Source organism: Engraulis encrasicolus, chromosome 11 (genome assembly GCF_034702125.1).
Source record: "Engraulis encrasicolus isolate BLACKSEA-1 chromosome 11, IST_EnEncr_1.0, whole genome shotgun sequence".
Classification (NCBI taxonomy): domain Eukaryota; kingdom Metazoa; phylum Chordata; class Actinopteri; order Clupeiformes; family Engraulidae; genus Engraulis; species Engraulis encrasicolus.
The window spans coordinates 37448328-37470404 of record NC_085867.1 but is presented as its reverse complement, the minus strand read 5'-3'; the positions used below and the strand labels follow the sequence as shown (position 1 = coordinate 37470404).

The window sequence follows — 22077 nt, the reverse complement described above, 5'->3', positions numbered from 1 at the left end:
GCTGTATTCACTCTGGACGTGACATTAACATGTTTGATTTAGCTAATCACATAACGGTATCTGGCTTGACAGCCTGGGACATTTGGACCATAATATTAGCAGACTTTTTATCGTTAAAATTCGCTCTGGTCGCACTGGTCGCCTGCCCTCTATAGAGAAATAATGACTTCCGTCGCTCAGTTAGCGTAGGTTGCTCTTGGTGTGAACAAGGCTTAAGAGGGAAGAGAGGAGTGGAAATGGGATGAGACAAGAGGAGGGAGGACAGTAGATGAAAAGAGATGAAGAACAAAAGAAAGAAGACGACACGAGAGTCTGAGAGAGGACAAAAGAACACAGTACAGTATATATGTATTACCGATACATTCATTATGTCTAACTGTTTAACTCCCAGTGACCCTCTGATGAAAAGGGAAGTAATACCTTCGAAACATGTCAGGTAAAAGACAAAACTTTTACATGTCTTAAGGCAAAAGAAAATCTAAAGTGTTGAGACACAGTTAGTAGTAGTGTCGATGGTGTTTACCATATTCATGACGGTGAGGATGAAGCGCTTGGCCGCCTCGGCCCCGTGGTAGCTGACCATGGCGGGGTCGGCCACCACCAGCGTCTCCACGTTGTACTCCTGCTGCAGCTTATAGGAGTAGCGCTTCCCCCTGCTGCTCGTCTCCTGCTGCTTCCTGCTCTTCGCCTTGTGCTTCTCTGTCAAGCGTGGAGAGAGAGAGATCGTTTCCAGGGTTGCCAGATGAGGCTGATGACTTCAGCCCAAAAAATGCTCAAAACCCGCCTAGATGCACAAAATCCCGCCCAATTCTATTGATTTCTATTGCAAAAATTGGGCGGGTTTTTCTGCTAAATGCCATTTTTACCCGCACACAGCCTTCCTAAGCAGCCCAATTGGGCGGGAAACAGCCCAATCTGGCAACACTGATCGTTTCATCATTACTATGGTGTCTTAACTTAGGTTATTAACTGGACAGACACGGAGATGCGTTTTGGGTGTCTCTACTGAAAACCAGTGTACACGTTACATTGCATACGTAAGACATTTAACACATCACAGCCAACCAATAAGCTGCTGCCTATCTAATTATAAGAACCTGAACCATAACAATGACTATTTTTACTATTGTAGATATTTTGGGGGGCTTTATGCCTTTATTTGACAGTTTGAGAGTGTGATAGGAAAAGATTGGGCAGAGAGAGATGGGGGAAGGATCGACAAACAGACCTTGGGCCAGATTCGAACCCGGGTCGCCGATGTAACGGTACGACATCTTAGCTCATTGAGCAACTGCGCCCCCATAGTTATAGCTATTGTAACATCAGTACGGTATGTTATATTAACACAATTATACTTTTATTGATTTTGCCTTTATTTGCTGTATACTGGAACATCCCTTTGTGATATTGCTTCTCATCTTCCAGGGAGACAAAAAGAGCAGTTTACTGTTCAAGTCCATGTCATGGACTAGATGACATTCGGGTAGCATAGTTACATTGAGAATGGTAATGTGGTAATCACAATATGGCTTGGTTGTGGTAGACAGAGATGGAATGGAAAGCATTTTATTCTTCAAGGCCATGTAAGTAGTACTGGATAACTGTACACAATTGGGAAGCAGAACTTAAGAAACACTGGCACAAATATATGGTTTGGATTCTTTCTTAATCATTTTGCAGGATCTGCAGTTGCTCGCAGACAATTTCAGTTAGGTCCTCCTCCCGCACCCTTGGTGTCATCACTGTCTCATCTGTGTTTTCCTGGCTGCGATAATTGTTTTCCATGTGCGGCCTGTGGTGGAAGTGGACTTGATTCAATTTAGGTCACGGTGGCAGCCAAGTCGGCCTCTCTCTCTCTCTCTCTCTCTCTCTCTCTCTCTCTCTCTCTCTCTCTCTCTCTCTCTCTCTCTCTCTCTCTCTCTCTCTCTCTATCTCCTGGGGTCGGGGTCCTCCATTCTAGCATTCCTATTTTTTGTGTGTTTTCTTGGTTCCCCTCTTTCCCCATTCGATCCATTTTTGTCTTCAACTTTCAAATGTTTACAAACAAATCACCCCTAGACAGAACGAGTGCCGTATCTTGTGTCATTCATGCTACTCTTCGAACATCCAGTTTTTGTAGCATTTGAGGGCTCATCCAGCATCTACGGGTCAGGATCTACGGGTAAATTGAGGCCTCAGGCTTCGGGATTTAAACAGTTATATATAATTATTGTAATATTACAATACATTTACAAACTCTTTTTTTTTAATGAAAACAGGTCTTAAACTATTCACAGCATACACTTCATCCTATTTGCAAGATGGAATAAATTCCATGGTATTTTCATCCTCCACTATTTGTGGTAACTGCAGCAAATTGGTATTACAGCCTACAGTCATATGAATGAGGAGTATTACACGAGTTTACTGTCATATTTGTGTAATCCAATACATAACTGCCATCATTTATTCCACTGAAGCACGCGATAAACATAACAAAACACACAATATGTCAGTGTGTAGAGGAAGTCCAGGGAATGTGGCTTCAATTTGTGCGGCAATCTACCAGAGACTACCTGACAGCATATTCAAATGCTTTCAAATGCACGCAAGAAATATAGTCTCCACTCTCCCTGTCAGTAAAGCAGTCGACCCAGACAGGTGCGTTCCTGAAGACGGCGAAAAAATGGACGTCAAATGAGAAGCAGACACAATAGGAAGGGAAACAGGATCATTGCTGGAATCCTTCATATTCACACACATCAGCAGCAGTCCAGTTCAAATGCAAGACAGACCCTTTTTCCCCTTTCAAGACTTCAAGTTATTCAACCATGCTCTCTCTCTCTCTCTCTCTCTCTCTCTCTCTCTCTCTCTCTCTCTCTCTCTCTCTCTCTCCCTCTCTCTCTCTCCCTCTCTCTCTATCCCTCCCTCCCTCCCTCCACAGGAAAGGGCAGGAGCACTAAGGCATGTGTGCATGTGCTATGGTCCAGTGTCCAAACTCTGTGTTGCAGAAATGCTCATTAAATCAAGCCAAAGCACCTGTCTGACCGCAATAACCCCGTAACCCCTTGTAATAGACCACCCCCACCCCACCACCACCACCACCACCGCCAGTGTTGCCAGAATTGGGCAGGCTACTTAGGATTGCCGTCTGCGGGGGAAAAAATGGATTTTGGAGAAAAAAAATGCCTAATTTTTAGCCATAGAAATCAATTGAATTGGGCGGGATTTAGTGCATTCCAGGCGGGTTTTGAGAAATGTTGGGGCTGGAAATCATCATCCTCATCTGGCAACCCTGCCCCCCACCACCACCACCACCACCACTACCACCCCCAGCTCAGGTGATGGTATTTTATGACTGGACATCTTTTTTTCCCGTGGCTTAAACAGTCACATACAACAAGAAAAAAAGATGGGGCCTTTGGCAGGGCTGTCAGGGCTCCAAGTGTTGTCCACCCAGGGAATCTCTGAAGTCCACTGCTGTATAAATCAACGCTCGAATCTGTGCATACGCAAAGCCATATGTTTATACCAGAGAAGATAACTCAGGAACACTCGCTGTATACACATGGGGGATGTTCAGATCGTCTCTTGAGGGAAAAAAAGAAAAAATGCACACCCATACTCTTGCCCTGTGCAGGGACGGAGCTACTATACAGACAGGGACGGATCATGACTCCATGGGCCCCTGGGCCAGACAACAAGAAAGGCCCCCCTCCAGATGTTAGAGACGCTATATTGTTGGGCATTCAGGTGTTTTTCTATTATATTCCCCTGAAAATATGTGAAAATAGAGTTGCTAAAAGTGTCATTTTACACAACATGAGAATGGAAATTTAGAGGATTGGGCTTCAGGGCCCTCTGGACTCTTGGGCCCCTGGGCCTGGGCCCGGTAGGCCCTTGCAGTAATCCATCCTTGTATACAGAGGGGGGGCGGGGGCATTTTTGTCCATGGGCCCAGTGTCCTCCCACATTGGTGGACCCTATAATGACCTTCGCAAGCAGTATGGGGGGGCCCTGTCTGTGCTTTTTCCAGGGGCACTGGACCTGTGCAATGTGTTTCGCCGAAACACGTTTGCTTTTTGGACATGGTGGTAATATAAATAAATAATAAGACGCAGTTTGTGAGTGCGGATTTTTCTTCTTTAAGTTGATACATTTTATCGCGCACCCAAAGACTTTCGTTTTTCCAATAAGTTGAGCGCGTCTTTTGCCAAATCTTAATCTTAACACACATCCTTATAACCTTCTCTACTCTCCCTCAACTTTTAACACAAACCACCACCAGGCGTTGCCATAATATTGCGCCGCTGTCATGGTTACGTGAGGACGGTTTTTAGAACGTTTAGCCTCGCTTTGCCATGGTAATTAATATCCCGACCCGGGATGAATGATATTCTGACAGGAAGACGTGGCATTTGAGAAGCTTACACATTCTTCTTCGCTTGCAGATTCTCTATGCTTGATAAACCGTGTCTCCTGAACCACACCACACAGCTATACGGGCGACATGACACCGCCAGCCAGGCTGGAGTGCTTAAGAAGCACCGACATTCCTACATTGCTGTCATTACAAGATGTAGCGTACACACTCGAGAACATCTGAGGCGTTTTAACATACAGTACTGTGTGTGCGTGTCTGAGTGCGTGTGCGTGCGTGTGTGTATGCGTGTGTGCGTGTGTGCGTGCGTGCGTGCGTGCGTGAGCGTGTGTGCGTGTGTGTGTGCGTGTGTGCGTGCGTGCGTGCGTGCGTGAGCGTGTGTGCGTGTGTGTGTGCGTGCGCGAGTGACCGTGTGTGTGTGTGTGTGCGTGAGCGTGTGTGCGTGTGTGTGTGTGTGTGTGTGTGTGTGTGTGTACTCCCGTTGTCATTACAAGATGTAGCATACTCGAGGCATCTGAATCATAACAGGAGGAGTCCGGGCAATTGAGGCATTAGATCTAGTGTCTGTGTGTGTGTGTGTCTGTGCATGGGTGCATGCGTGCATGTGTGTGTGTGTGTATATATATATATATGTGTGTGTGTGTGTGTGTAGTGTGTGGGACGTTTGAGTAACTGAGTCTGTGGTAGGTATTTCAGCCAGACCAGACTCAACACTGCGTGAACTGTACTGTAACTTTGTAATCAAGATAGTCTATGGGACCTTGAAACCTGTGGTGTATGTGTGTGTGTGTGTGTGTGCGTGTGTGTGTGTGTGTGTGTGTGTGTGTGTGTGTGTGTGTGTGTGTGCGCGCGCGCGTGCGTGCAGTGATCACACCAGCACAGAGTGTAGCATACAGTAGATTGAATAGATTCAGCTGTGCTGTGCTGTGCTGTGCTGTGCTGTGCTGTGCTGTGCTGTGCTGTGCTTGCGCTGTGCTGTGCTGTCCTGTGCTGTCCTGTGTTGTGGTTTGCTGTGCTGTGCTGTGCTGTGCTGTGCTGTGCTGTGCTGTGCTGTGCTGTCCTGTCCTGTGCTGTGCTGTGCTGTGCTGTGCTGTCCTGTCCTGTCCTGTCCTGTCCTGTCCTGTCCTGTCCTGTCCTGTCCTGTCCTGTGCTGTGCTGTGCTGTGCTGTGCTGTGCTGTGCTGTCCTGTGCTGTGCTGTGCTGTGCTGTGCCGTGCTGTACAATGCTGTGCTGTGCTGCTGTGCTGTGCTGTGCTGTGCTGTGCTGTGCTGTGCTGTGCTGTGCTGTGCTGTGCTGTGCTGTGCTGTGCTGCTGTGCTGTGCTGCTGTGCTGTGCTGCTGTGCTGTGTTGTGCTGTGCTGTTCTGTGTTGTGCTGTGCTGCTGTGCCGCTGTGCTGCTGTGCTGTGTTGTGCTGTGCTGTGCTGTGCTGCTGTGCTGTGCTGCTGTGCTGTGTTGTGCTGTGCTGTGCTGTGCTGTGCTGTGCTGTGCTGTGCTGTGCTGTGCTGTGCTGTGCTGTGCTGTGCTGTGCTGTGCTGTGCTGTGCTGTGCTGTGCTGTGCTGTGCTGCTGTGCTGCAGCCGGCAGGCAGGCGAGACGACAGATGTACATACCAGGGATGACTCCACAGTATTTGGGCGCAGACTGTTTGGCCGGCGAGCGCTTCTGCCGGTACAGTCGGTGCGGAGCGTGTCCCGTGGCGGCCAGCGTGCGGTTCCATGGCTCGATGAACAGGAAGTCCTCCCCGAGCTGGATGAATCCCATCTGAGAGAGAAAAAAAAGAAAAGAGGGCCACGACCACGACGACAACACATCGGGCCGACAAAACAAACACGTCAGCTCGAGCGGGACATGAAAGAGGGGGCTGAACGTTGACGTCAAAGTCATGGGAGAGGGGAAATCAAAGCTCTCCGGCTAGACTCGAAAGGGGTCTAGGGCTAGATTGAGTGGCAAACACACCGTACACGGTACATTACAAAAACAGCCTCTAATGCTGATGAGATAATGGCTAAAAAAAATGATATCAGACAACTAAGTGCTTTGAGACGGAGTAATGGTTCTGGTTCGGTAAGGGTTACAGTTCGGTTTTATTACTCATATGATCAAAGCGATCTAAAAACAAGCGTCCATTATTTTGCCCTAATGTGTGTCATACACAGTGTATATTCTCTCTTTCACAGTCTTTCTGTCTCCCTCTTTCACTGAAGCACACACACCCTGCCCCCCTCTTCTCTGCCCCACTTCTTCACTTCTTTTGCTTCAATAAAAGTTTGGAAGGTGAAAAAGTGGATCGCACTCGGGTTCTTCTTTTCTTCTTTTTTATTTTTTATTATTTACATAGCAGCAGAAGTGTAGACAAACGTTTCGGCTGTTGCCTTCGTCAGTGTCTCGTGCGATCCACTTTTTCACCTTCCAAGTTATTCAACTGGAGACGCACCACACGGAAGAGCGCGGTGTATCTGAACTACTACTTCAATAAAAGTAGGCAAAGTATAGCATGCGCAGTCTGCCTGGAAGGAAGTACATACATATGCCTAGTGGTCTGACAGCCAGATTTCCAAAGTGTATTCCATGAGAACACACTACTTTGCCAGGTTAGAAAGTGCCTGTTGCACCACACATATTGGAATGAATATTCATCAAAGACTCCCATATACTACACTGTCATATTACAGTGTGCATTACTGTTCTATTTTCAGTTCCGATCTCTCCAGCTGAAAGGTGGAGGATGAGAGAAGGTGGCCGGAAATATCCAGTGACCAGAGCATGTACACAGCTCCAATCAGAGAGAGTAGAGAGAGAGAGGTTCCATTGGCCCATTGTTTCCGGGTTCTATTATTGGGGGGGGAAATCCTCCTTTAGGCAGACCTGAGGACTGTTCTATTCAATGCTAGGAGCATTATGACACGCCCCTTTAGGCAGACCGGAACCTGGTCATGTTAGGTGCCCATAGAAACCTATTATGTTGGCATATCTCTATACTTGAAGAATCTCTGACTCCTATCCTCCTACTACTACTACTACTACTCTCTGTCCACCTCTTTTACTCTTTCTCTCTCTCTCTCTCTCTCTCTCTCTCTCTCTCTCTCTCTCTCTCTCTCTCTCTCTCTCTCTCTCTCTCTCTCTCTCTCTCTCTCTCTCTCTGTCCCTGATGTGTATAGCGCTCATCCTTCCTCTCTCTATCTCTCTATCCCTCTCTTGTATTTTCTCTGTCCTTTTTTACTCAAACTATCCCCTACATAAACAGACAGAGACAGACACACACACACACACACACACACATACACACAAATGCAAGCACGCACGCACACACACACACACACACACACACACACACACACACACACACACACACACACACACACACACACACACACGCACGCACGCATGCACGCACATTCACACTGTATCTTCTAAAGCCTCATCCAAACACTGCATATGATGAATACATTGCAATGCAAATGCCATGGTAAGTACGCAAATCATGATGCAATGCAACACACACCATCTCATCAGCTGGGATTGGAAACATCTTGTGTCTCTCCTCTTGATTTCTATTGCAGCTGACTCAATGCAAACTCACATGACCTTCCTATTTAACACACACACACACACACACACACACACACACACACACACACACACACACACACACACACACACACACACACACACACACACACACACATGCGCACATGCGCGCGCACACACACACACACACACACACACACACACACACACACACACACACACAACCACACACACACACACACACACACAACCACACACACACACACACACACACACACACACACACACACACACAACCACACACACACACACACAACAAAGTTTGTTCCTGACCTCTGTCCTCCACACCAAGACCCCACACCCCCACCGTGCTCCACACTGCCAGCCCCCCCACCCACCACACACACCCCCACCTGTAGCCCCTCTACCCCCTAAAACCCTCCCTAACCCTGAGGGGTATAACCTAATTACCTGCTGTTGGGAAGGAATGCAACTTTGGGGTGTAGGGCAGTGAAGGTTCCCCAACTTTTTGTCTGCTACAACCGCCTTTGTTTACAACCCCCACTCTCCCGTATTCCAAAATTCCAATTTTGTGTCCTTTATTGCAACATTTTCATTTTAAATTCAAACCATAATCATACAAATTTAATATTGTCACTAACCAATTTATTGGATTATGTTAACTGTTTAAAACTTTTGTATGCAGGCCCTACCGTGGCACAAATGGTGGGGCACTCGTTTGCTATGCGGCCGGCCCGAGTTCAATTTCTGGCCCAGGTTCTTTGCTGACCCTTTCCTGTCTCTCTACCCCCACTCACATCCTGTCATAACCTTCACTATCCTGTCAAATGAAGGCAAAAAGTCCCCCCAAAAAACACTTCAAAATGTTTGTATGCAAAGTCCTTTGTCTGCAACCCCCCCTGTTAATTTGGCCACCTCAACAACAAACACCTACCATCTTGATCAGGCCCCATGAAATTATAAAAATACGTTGGGGTCGCTTTCATCTGAAATTGTACAAGACAACCTTTTTCATGATGATGGTCACATCACATGTCTCTGATATAGGCTAAACCTACCACTCTGCTAAACACTGGTAAACACTAAAACATTGCAGGCCAGTTCAACGTAAAAAAAGCAAGTTCCCCTGCTGCCTTCAGTTGAGGCTTTACTCAAGAATTTCTCAAGTTGAGTTAACTTACAAACTTGCGGCAGCAGGGCAACTTACTTTTTTCACGTTTAACTGGCTGCAATGTTTCGCAGTGTACGTACGTGTTAGCGGGCTCTGAGTGGGGGTGTAAGGTCAAGGCGCGGCTCATGGAAAAATGCTTATTTAGTTGGGGCTGGCTTTGGTTCTCACAGACTAAACAAGTCACCCTAGCCGCTAATTAGGGAGCTGATTAGGGGCAAGGTGGCCATGTCAGGGCCAGGGCAGGGCACGTCTGCACTCCAAACACCCACTGCCATCACAATACACACACATGTGCGCGCGCACACACACACACACACACACACACACACACACACACACACACACACACACACACACACACACACACACACACACACACACACGTCTGCACTCCAAACACCCACTACCATCACAATACACACACATGTGCGCGCACACACACACACACACACACACACACACGTCTGCACTCCAAACACCCACTACCATCACTATACACACACACACACACACACACATGCACACACACACACACACACACACACACACACACACACACACACACACACACATGCACACACACGTCTGCACAACAATGTCTGCACTGCCATCACAATACACACACATGTGCGCACACGCACACACACACACATGCACACACACACACACACACGTCTGCACTCCAAACACCCACTGCCATTAAAATACACACACATGTGCGCACACACACACACATGCACACACACACACGTCTGCACTCCAAACACCCACTGCCATCCCAATACACACGCAGGGGCACACACACACACACATGCACACACACACACGTCTGCACTCCAAACACCCACTGCCATCCCAATACACACGCAGGGGCACACACACACACACATGCACACACACACACGTCTGCACTCCAAACACCCACTGCCATCACAATACACACGCAGGCGCACACATATACACATGCACACACACACACATGCACACACACACACGTCTGCACTCCAAACACCCACTGCCATCACAATATACACGCAGGCGCACACATATACACATGCACACACACACATGCACACACACCACACACGCGCGCACACGCACACACACACACACACGTCAGCACTCCAAACACCCACTGCTATCACAATACACAGACATGTGCGTACACACACACACATGCACACACACACACACACACGTACACATACAGTGGTGCTCATATGTTTACATACCCCAGCAGAATATACGCTTTCTCTGCAATTTCTCACAAAAAATGAAGGATTAGACAAAACCTTTTTTTTTCACTCATTGCTAGTGACTGGCTTAAGATATGTATTAGCAATCTTCTGTGTTTACTCTTTAAAAAGCATGATCACAACCCAAACTACCCAAATGACCCTGTTCAAAAGTTTACATACCCTAGTTTCTGATTCTGAATATTGCCCTGTTTAACATCAAGGACCGCTCTAAATTGTTTGTGGTAGTTGTGGATAAAGCTCTTAATTTTCTCAGATGACAAAACAGCACATTCTTCCTGGCAGAATGGTTGTTTCCTATAATATCTTTGGGTGTCTTGCTGGAACCTCACATTTGAGGTTTCCCCTGAGTGGCTCAATTATGTTGAGATCAGGAGAGTGAGATGGTCGCTCAAAAACCTTCATTTTATTCTTTCTGAAGCTAATGACGGGTTGATTTGGCTTTCTGTGTCGAAATATTGTCATGTTGGCACTGTTGGAATTTCAATTCACAAATGCAATATGAGGGGGTTTGGTTGGAATCAAACCATGGGGCAAGGGAATCATTGCATTGCAATGATCATTGCAAGGGAAGTTGTTCAGGAGGCATAGGACAACCAAAAAATAACTTCAGGTGAAATATAGGACAACGTGAAAAAATCTTTTAAACTGTACAGCAAAGAGGCACTTGAGGAAAGATGGGCTGTTGGGGGTTGCCAGGAGAAATCCATTACTTAAAAAATGCAAACATGTTATTTTGCATATGATGCACCAAATAGCATAGTGAGAAGCATCAGAATGCCTGTGGCAAAGTCATTTGGAAAAATGAGATCAATATGGAACTTTTTTTCAACCACTATTAACAGTACCATTTGGAGAACAGTCAACGGAGCCTATGATGAAAGTTACACCATCCCTTCTGTGAAACATGGTCATGGACCACAGATGTCATGGGGACATTTGAGTTACAAATGCACTATACTTTTGGTCCATACTCACAGAATGATGAATACATTGCCCTGTGAAAAATACTGGAGGAAACTTGACACACATCAGCCTTGAAACTGCACATGGTCCATTGTTTGGACATGCCAACATGACAATATTTCAACACAGAAAGCCAAATTAACCTGTCATTAGCTTCAGAAAGAATAAAATGAAGTTTTTGAGCGACCGTCTCACTCTCCTGATCTCAACATCATTGAGCCATTCAGGGGAAACCTCAAATATGAGGTTCCAGCAAGACACCCAAAAATATTATAGGAAACAACCATTCTGCAGGAAGAATGTGCTGTTTTGTCATCTGAGAACATTGAGAACAAGAGCCTTATCCACAACTACCACAAACAATTTACAGCGGTCCCTGATGTTAAACAGGGCCACATTCAGCATCAGAAACTAGGGTATGTAAACTTTTGAACAGGGTCATTTGGGTAGTTTGGGTTGTGATCATGCTTTTGAAAGAGTAAACACAGAAGATTGCTAATAAATATCTTAAGCCAGTCACTAGCAATGAGTGAAAAAAAAGGTTTTGTGTAATCCTTCATGTTTTGTGAGAAATTGCCAAGAAAGCGTATATTCTGCTGGGGTATGTAAACATATGAGCACCACTGTATATACACATGCACGCACGCAAACACACACACACACACACACATGCACACAAATATACGCATGCACGCACGCGCGCACACACACACACATGCACACACACATACGAATGCACTCACACGCACATTCACGCACACACAAACGCATGCATGCGCACACACGCACGTACGGCCACAAACAACAACTTTCACACAGTCACTGGCCAGCACACCTCACTTTTGCCTCGTAAAATTAGACACACACGTGCAAGCACACACACACACACACACACACACACACACACACACACACACACACACAAACATTGAACAATCATGCGCCAGCTCTCTCTCTCTCTCTCTCTCTCTCTCTCTCTCTCTCTCTCTCTCTCTCTGTCTTCCCTCTCTCTCTTTCTCTCTGTCTCTCTCTCTCACACACACAGGCATACAATGCTGAAAACACAAACTTATACTCTCTCTTTCACACTCTCTTTCTTTTTCACTGGACCACAGTCTCTCTATGTCTTTGACCCCCCCCTCCATTGCTTTTCCCTCCAGCTCTCTCTCTCTCTCTCTCTCTCTCTCTCTCTCTCTCTCTCTCTCTCTCTCTCTCTCTCTCTCTCTCTCTCTCTCTCTCTCTCTCTCTCTCTCTCATGATTGCTTGCAGTAAAGAAAGCTTTGGTGTTGCAAGGCAATGAGTTTGAATGCATCAACAGAACTCTCATATGCAAATTATTTCCCTGACATCCCCCTCTGTTGCAATCGCTTATTACAAACCCCCTTAAACCAAATAAACCACATAGCTCTACACAATGGCATTCTGGGAAGGGGGAAATGATTTAGGTTTCTCTAACATGCAGGGCCGTATTAACATACAGGCTAGATATGACTGCAGCCTAGGGCCCCCCACCTACCAAGGGGCCCCTGATTGGCCAAAGATGAAAAATTGCAGAATTGTGACAGGATGTGATATTGACAAAATGTGTTTGTTGTGTTCAGTACAGTTGGGTTAAGTACAGTCAATTTCTAGCTCGTAATTATGACGCTTTCTATGTACATCTGGCTATGTACATTTTGTTGTGACTTTTTTTTTTTGGGGGGGGGGGGCACTAGCCTATAGGGGCCCCAGGCCGTCTTAATCCGGCCCTGCTAACATGCCTTATGTCCACACTAGAAATTGCTCATTGCAAACAGACAAAAAAAGGTTTACTCAAGCAAGCGGTGGAATGGCCGAGACGTCATGAATAGGTCTGCGATTCAGGGTTTTGTGTTTCCATCGCGAATATGTTAATGTGATTAAACTAATGACCTAATCTTGTAAACATTTCATGCAATGTTATACCCACCAACAAGGAAGCCGACAGGAGGGGGGGGGGGGGGGGAGACAAAGGGGTCATTTGTCCTGGGTCCAGGGAGAGAGGGGGCCCAGAATTGGATCCTCATTACATTGTATATTGGGTTTGAGGTCCTTTCATATGTCTTTGTTCCGGGCCTGGCCAAAGCTGTCAGCAGCCCTGGCCACCACCCCATGCACGCCACGGGCAGGCCGTCCCCCATGTTGCACAGCTGAACGCGTGCCCGGCCAGGCGGCACCTTATTATTTTTAGAGACAGCCTTCGAGAAGCGGCACAAGCTCAACTTCAATCAGCCTGAAGGGATACAGCACACACTCGCTGTCTCTATGGCACACGCACACGCACCCATACAACACACACACACGCTTGCTGTCTCTGTTTCTCTCTCTCTCTGTCTGTCCGTGTCCGTCTTTCTCTGTCTTTCTCTCTCTCTCTGTCATACACACATGCAATCACACACACACATGCAATCACACACACACACACACACACGCACGCACAAACACACACACACACACACAAACACCAGTCCCTCTCCTCAACCCCACTCCACACTTTACTCTGCGCTAAAAGGAAAGCCCAAAGTGAAGGCAGGCAAGCAGCACCTCGGGTGACACCACTAGGCTCGCTGGCTAGGGGTCAAGCATGTGCCACATTCCCCATGGGACAACAAAGGCGGCGGCTCTTGCCGTGTCTGCCAACAGCAACCCCCCCTCCCCTCACCCCGCCAACAGCCACTCCGTCAGCGCCTGCCTGCCTCCTCAGCCTCAGCCTCAGGCCAGGCCAGGCCAAGCCAGGCAGGCAGGCAGCCTCTTCACTTCAATGGGCAGCCGACTCTATCGATGGATGCACTGACAATGACCATGCCGGTGTCCCGTCAATGTGACCAGGGTTGCCAGATGAGGCTGATGATTTCCAGCCCGAAAAATGCTCAAAACCCGCCTGGAAGCACTGAAACCTGCCCAATTCTATTGATTTATATGGCCAAAATGCCATATGCCATTAAATGCCATTTTTACCCCGCAGTTCACACACATCACTACTAGTTACTTGCTCAGCGAGTGAAGTCAACAGAATGTATATATGTTCCAGCGAGGAGGCGAGTAGGCGGGGAGTGTACAACAAGCGATGCGATGTGGGCCGATTCCGAGTTAAAAATATTTTAACTTTGAGCGAGGCAAGTAAGCGAGTTACCAATCGGAATGCAGACTTCGGTACTTCTGTACTCGCTTTTTTGCAATGGCAGTTAAGCCCGCGGGAACGTTAAGCAAATGTTCCATGAGCGAGTGGCGAGTAGACGAGTGAGCGAGAAGCGAGTACTGTATGTGAACGTGGCTTTAGGGTTAGGGCTCCGCCAGTGCCTCCTCAGCCTCAGGCAGGGCCAGGCCATGCAACAGCCACAACAGCCACTCCGCCAGCACCTGACTCTCGATCCATGGATGCACTAACCATAACCATAACCATGCCGGTGTCTTGTCAATGTGACCTACCCATCCAGCTGTCCTACCAAAACAGTAACTGTACATCAAGCGACAGTAGCTAGTGGGCCTAGGGTGAGGGTTAGGGGTCTGTCTGTCAGTGCCTCCTCAGCCTCAGCCCCAGGCCAGGTCAGGTAGCCTCTTCCCTTTGATGGTCAGCCGACACTAACGATGGCCACACTGACCCAACCATGCCTCTGCTCTGGACAAATTTCACTAAGTTTGTATACAACACACAACAGAGGGGGTTAGGGTTTGAGTTAGGGCAATGTCAGCCATATAATATTTTTGACTAAGTAGCAAAAGCCCCAATGACTGGCTGACCTGCTGAAACCACCTACCGGTGTCCTGTCAATATGGTCTACACCTTGAGCTGGTCAAGCAAGCCAGTACTGTACAATGCACTACAGTAGTGCCCCTTGAGAGATAGGATTAGGGCTCAGGTTAGGGCTACATTAGCGTCGGCTCTGCAGAAGCAGCAAACGACCCAACGACAATAGCAAAAGGCCTGCTGACCCACCTACCGACGTCCTGTCAATATGACCTACACATCAAACTGTTCTACAAACCCAGTAACTGTACAATGAGCTACAGTGGCTAGTGAGCCCAGGATTAGGGCTAGGGCTCTGGCAGCGCCTCCTCAGCAGGCAGGCAGGCAGGCTGTGCAGACAGCCTCCTCCCTTCAATGGCCTGCCAACTCAACTACACCTGGGGCGGTGGTAGCTCAGGTGGTAGAGGAGCCGTTTGGCAACCCAAAGGTTGCAGGTTCAAGCCCCACTCGGCCTGACTCCATCGTTGTGTCCTTCAGCAAGATACTTAACCCCAAGTTGCTCCTGGTGGCAGGATGGTACCCTGCGTGGCAGCCACTGCCACCAGTGTGTGTGAATGAGAGTGTGAATGGGTGAATGTGAGGCATACAATGTAAAGCGCTTTGAGTGCTTGAAGGAGTGGAAAGGCGCTATACAAAATGCAGTCTGTTTACCATTACCTCACCAAACAACCATAACTGGTGTACTGCCAATGTGGTGGTACTGCCCATCAGTCTGCCCTACCAAGCCAGGGGTGAATTTCTCAAAACCAAAGTTGCTTACTACATTAGCTACTTTGTTGTTTTCAATGCATTTTCCCATTGGCAACTACCGAAGTTGCTAACAGGCTGACAACTTCTCTTTTGAGAAACTCACCCCAGTACTGTACAATGTGCGACAAAAGTGACCACCCCAACCTTCCCAGAGTCCTGTCAATTTACTATGACCCATGCAGTTGTCCTAGCGAATCAGTACAACAAGCAGTAGTAGAGGTTATGATTTGGGTTAGGACATATGTTAGCATGATTAGTATGATCGTTTGGGTTAGGGCATATGTTGGCAATGTATTTTTATTTTATTTTTTTAAAACATTTTTTTAGGGGCTTTTATACCTTTATTTGACAGGACAGTTGAAGATGGTGACAGGAAGCGAATGGGACAGAGACAGGGGAGGATCGGGAAATGACCCCGGCCAGACTCGAACCGGGGTCCCCGTGGGCATGCAAGCCCATATGTGGGGGGCTTAGCACGCTGCGCCACAGCGCCCCCAGCAATGTATTTTGACAAAGGAGCAAATCTCAGCAGAACACCACCCCCAACGACTGGTTGACCCATCGACCTACTGACCTACTGACCTGTACTGGGGTGCATTTCTGGACAGCGTAGTTGCTAACTATGTTAGCTACTTTGTTGGTTGCAATGCAATTTCCCATTGGCATCTACCGAAGTTGCTAACTGCTAACAACTACACTTTCCAGAAATGCACCCCTGTATACTGTATATAGGAAGAGTGCAGCAAGCTGTTCCAGGACATCCTTGAGACATGGCATCACTCAGATTATTTTGTCTTTGGCTACCCTAAACTTCACTTGTGTCACCTGTCTGCCCCCACCAGGTCACCTGTCTGCATAACCTGCCCACCTACAGACCCTTGTGCCATATGTTTCAGAACCTCATCATATGTGGCTATCTTGACCCCACCTGTAGCCAACATCAGATAACAGCAGCCTGCCTCTTCCTAAACAGGAAAGCATTATTAGCCCCCTGTTTTCACCTTCTTGTCATCAAACTTGTATAATGGCCAAGTCTTAATCTGTTACTTAACCCCTCTGTTATTTAACCCGTTTGAACAGTTACAGTAAACTTAAATCTCTTACTTAAGGATCTTGGTAATGTCATAGCAATGCTGTTATGATAGTTTTCAGCAGATAGTGAATAAGCCCGTCGGCGACCCCATCTGCACAGAGTGGGTCTCAGGGTGTCAGTAAAGTCATACCAATGTAGCTATGATGCGGTTGAGTCTTTTCAGCAGAGTGAACAGGCCTGCCGGTGGGCCCATCTCATCTGCACAAAGAGGCGACAGAGTAATTCTCATCTCTCTGCATCCTATAGCTCCGAGGCTTGAGGTGGAATTGTCATCCAGCTTTATGTGATGCAGCTGTCGTCCATAGAGCTCAGAAAAGTGACTTCAGAAGAGCTTTCACCCTGTTACCATTCAACAAACCACTTGAGGGATTTGGGAAACACTAATTAAAGGTTGAAAAAGCACTACAGTGTGGCTTTTGCCATAATCAAGAACTGCACTCTAACAATCAGACTATGCATGAGGTGTGGTGTGCATAAACTGTAGGTCTTATAATATACTGTACTGAAAGACTGTCAGCAATAGACTACAGCAAAACTGACTGTTTTAACACTGGGTGGCACCTGGTTTTTTTTATTACTTTTATGGTGTTTTTGGTGTCGCTTACACTATTATCCCACTCAACACCCTACAACATTGCCAAAATAAGAACCCATTTTCTTAAACTGCAACAGGGGGTTTTACACACAGAAGTATATTTCCAGATCTCCCTTGAATTGCAAGGAAAAAACAGTTCCAAATGGTATATTCTCCTCGCGTAACGTTAAATGAAATTCTGTGCGGCGAGAGCTCTCGGATCCTTTTTAGAAGGCCTAGTTTCGCTGTCCAAGCTCAGCTCTCGTGGACGGAGGCCAAGCCATGGAAACCGCAAGTGTTCACCCCCTCAATCTCGGCGGCCGCTAATTGCTGTGAGCTGCGGTTTTCTGATAAGTCCATGTTGTCTGCGATCATGTGATCTGAGACCACAAGAATGCGAGGTGGCCGGGGAGCAAGCATCGCCCGAGTCCCACACACACGCTTCCCCAACTTCCAAACGTGGCACCTGAGGCGGACGCCAGACAGTGCAGCCTACTGTACCCCCAGGCATAGTTACTATTCAGAAGATGCAAAGTAGTTGGCCGTGCTGCGCTAACACAGCCTGTCCACGTCTTTTCTTTTTTCAGACCTGAAATTTGGATGTAGCCTATCTTGCCAAAAGTCGGGTTGTGCTTATGCACAGCTGGTTTTAAAGCATAACCTAAGTGACGCTTCTCAAACTGTAAAGTGCTGACAACTCTGTGAAGCTGGTCCATAACAAATCGAGAAACTGCCTCATGATCATTTCCCAGACGGCATATGTTGAAATCAATTAACGGGTATTGTAAAGTCTTAACAAATTGTTTGATTAAATTGACAAATGCGGGTTTTGACATACATTCGTGACACAAATAGAAAGTTTACAATAGGAAAGCTTGTATTTACCAGACCGGCACAGGTGCTGAATGTGGCGATGGATCCTGCGTAATTGAGAACAGTCCCGCTGTAATAACAGGCTGCCTCTGCGTTGGCAGATGAGAAAGCTGGCGGGCTGCGCTGGGATGCCTTTCGTGCTTTCGGTCTCTTCTCTACCATGAATTTCTGGGACAAGAAACGCGTATCCTGATTCAATATGAGTTCCAGATCTTTTCCAAAGGCAGAGAGTTTGAGACGCAGACCAGAATCAGCTTTGGTTTGCAGTCCTGGTCGTTCCTGGCGGTATAGGTCATGCGATTCGTAGCTTTCCCAATTTGAAATGGAGCGGACCTCCCGAGAACTGCTCCCGGCGTTGGCGTCAGCCTCTCGGATATTTGGTTTATCGGGAGGCGGTGGACTTGTGTCTGGAAACAACTCTGGGAATACGATTTCAAACTCCGTGTCCTGGGAAGACTGAGTATCTGAATGGACAGAATGCACAGAATGAGACCAAATATGTGAGGATATCGATGTATAATATGAAGACAATCTGAGGGTAAAGCGCAGCGTTGTCATGCATAACGTTATAAATGTCACCTGTGTGGAATAGGCTACTCCATAGGCTACATTTACAGTAACCCGTCGAGACAATTCTAAAAACATTACCAACTTAGCATAGCAGTTAAGTTCTGGAACTCCTATTTGTTATCAGCCAAATGTAGAAGATGTTGTGTTTCAATAACTTTTTAAGTGCTGTTTTATACCTGCAGTGGCATACATGCCCAAAACGCACAGCTGATAGAAAAGACCGCAAAGGCGATTTAGATGCATGTTCTCAATGAACGACACAGTCCTGCGGTGTCTTAACAAATTTACTCGCCAGGAACAGAAGCTAGGTTATGTGGTGGCTGTGCAATGCCTGACAGCTATATCCATGTCCCGGTGAGTGTTCTCTCCGCGCTCACATGAGGCCGTTTCCAAATGAATGAGTCCTGAGTCCCGCAGAGGAAAATTCAAAAGTCAGCATGGAGTAGACTAGGGGAAGAGAGGGAGAGAGCGAGTGAGGGGGATAGAGCGAGAGAGAGAGCGAGAGAGAGAGAGAGAGAGAGAGAGAGAGAGAGAGAGAGAGAGAGAGAGATAGATAGAGAGAGAGAGAGAGAGAGAGCGAGAGAGAGAGAGAGAGAGAGAGAGAGAGAGAGAGAGAGAGAGAGAGAGAGACTTGTATGGAGCAGTATTTTGATGTATGGACAGTAGAATGAGGAATCAGCGGTAGAGAGCACTAGAGAGGACCGAGACTGCACGCTCTACATATCGTGCCGACACAGTGGCTGCACAATGCCGCCACACATGTTGCACTGCTCGGAGCTGCTGTGGAGATATTGTCAAAACTAATTATTTACTTAGGCCTAATTACCATTGCCTCAAACTGTGATCGTTCAACAATGTGATCATGCGGCAGCCTGTCCTGTCTGGTCGGATATCCAAGGGCAATGAGGCAGCGATGAAAATCGGCGAATGCGCGCAATGTGTAGTTATGTACTTATTTGCTCTAATCTTTCTTTTATACGGCATGGCAACAGAGACATGAAAGTATCTAATAGGCTGTCTATGTTTAACACGCTGTGTAAGCCTGCATGCAGCTTTCGGTTTGAATAAGTTATCGCCTCAGTGTATTTCAGCCTACTCAACCCTGACCGGGGAGAAAAAAAAACCCCACACAGACAGACCCGAATGATATTAATACCATGTCCTATTTATAAAGATCCTTGTTCTTTACTGGGGAAACGTGAACTCTTAAATCCTCCTTGGGATCCCGAGTTTGTTTTGGACTGCCCACCACCACTTGGACAAATTGTGTCATAAAAGACAATCTATTCCTATTCCTCGCAGTCTCCTTGAAGTCTCCCTGCTCTGTAACTCCATTTTATCCTGGGTAAATAATGGTGTTTTTAAAAGCAATAAATCACACGAATATATCAAGAAGCTCGTCGTGTTTCCTTTTTTTTCCATCCCGGCATTTCAATGGTCCTTGAGAAATCTCCCTCCTTACGGAAATGTAATTATGGAACCTTTGTGGCACAGAAGAATGGCCCCCAGTCTGATGCAAAGATAACCCCTTCCCATGTCTTATATTCCACAATTTCCATATGAAAATACAGTAAGGCCTATAGGCCTACATACATTTTGTACCGAATCAATACAGCACAGCACCAGACTTGGAGAGTGACTTGGATATAAAAACTCCCACACACTGACCATTTCACAGTAACTTTATATAGGTGGTCTTAGACCTTCATCAGGTAAAACATTTCAACAAAGTAAAAAAAAATCAGTTTAGGCTGTAAAAAAATAAATAATAATAATGATAATAATAAACAGTGCCTACGAGTCTATGTACGTAAATGGGAGTTTAGTGAGGTCAGGTGGTTGAAGATATCCGATGTGTAACAGGCTGCTGTGGAGTTATCTGCTACCTCCACCAGTGCCAGCACAGCTGCAGTAGCATTCCCCATCTGCCTCCCAGCCCTCCCACCAATACAACCCAATACTGCCATCACACGCACACACACACACACACACACACACACACACACACACACACACACACACACACACACACACACACACACACACACACACACACACACACACACACACACACACACACACGCACGCACGCTTGCACACACACACACACGCATACACACACACAGGCATGCACACACACAAGCACGCACGCACACACACGCACACACACACACAACCACACACAACCACACACACACGCACTCTCATGCACGCACACACAGGCGCGTGCACACACACAAACTCCACCCGTTTATTTGTTTCCCTGCATTGAATTGCAAGCCTACACTAGATGCAAAGTTCATTGAGATGTTTTCATTACGTCACAATAGTGTTGCCTGTTTCTTGGACTCTGCGGAGCCATCTCAACCAGCAGCAAAAAAGAAGGAAAGAAAGAATGAACGAAAGAAAGAAAGAAAGAAAGGAAAAAGATGATGATGATGATGATGATGATGATGATGATGGGAAAGAACAACTTCAGTAATCCCCTTGGCAGACTGGACGAGCGTAAAATCAATTACTAGTGGTGTCCAGCGGGAGGCATTGCCAGCCCGGCGTGGCATAATTTGGTGGGCCTATCGGTTAGCTCAGTCAGGATGATGTCACTCTGGAATGATTCGCTCATGCTACGATATTGAGGTGGTGGTGTAGGAAGCCGACAAAGGGGATCCATTGTCCCGGGCCCAGGGAGAGGAGGGTCCAGAATCGGCTTCTCATTACCATTGTATGTATTGGGTAGGGGGGGCCCTTTCAGATGGCTTTGTCCTGGGCTCGGTCAAAGCTGTCACCGGTGGTCTATTGTAATGGGTCCAAATCAACTCATGTGTGTGTGGACAGCCTGGCTGCATGGGGTTTTGGCCGTGGCTACAAAACATGCTGTAGCCTACCCATCAGGGAATTGATGTTTGAAAGAAGACCATGCAAGACACTGATCTAACAGAAATTATCTAAGGGAGGAAAGACCAGCGGCCACAGTGATAGATCTGAACATGTTTTGCTATCTGACTGTGTCTCTGGCAGCGGTGAAGACCCAATGTCAATACTCTACACTGTGAAAATGTGCCAGGTCCCAAAAAAGAACCATGGGGGCACCCAAAAGTTCCCCGAGGACTCAGGAACCTCAAAGTTCTTTGAAGAAGAACCACCTCCTAG

At 47.0% G+C, this 22077-nt stretch overlaps 1 protein-coding gene across 1 annotated transcript in view; it reads right to left on the bottom strand.

The window, feature by feature from the left end:
- The window catches only part of LOC134458312 (A disintegrin and metalloproteinase with thrombospondin motifs 19-like), a 158965-nt gene extending 139673 nt beyond the window's left edge, over positions 1-19292 (bottom strand). The window contains exons 1-4 of the mRNA XM_063210547.1: positions 19104-19292; positions 18370-18821; positions 5970-6120; positions 524-699 (exon numbers count right to left, since the gene is read on the bottom strand). Of these exons, the coding sequence (XP_063066617.1) occupies positions 524-699; positions 5970-6120; positions 18370-18821; positions 19104-19170 (846 nt within the window). The 5' untranslated portion in view covers positions 19171-19292. The remainder of the gene's footprint in view (positions 1-523; positions 700-5969; positions 6121-18369; positions 18822-19103) is intronic.
- Positions 19293-22077: the final 2785 nt, after the last annotated feature.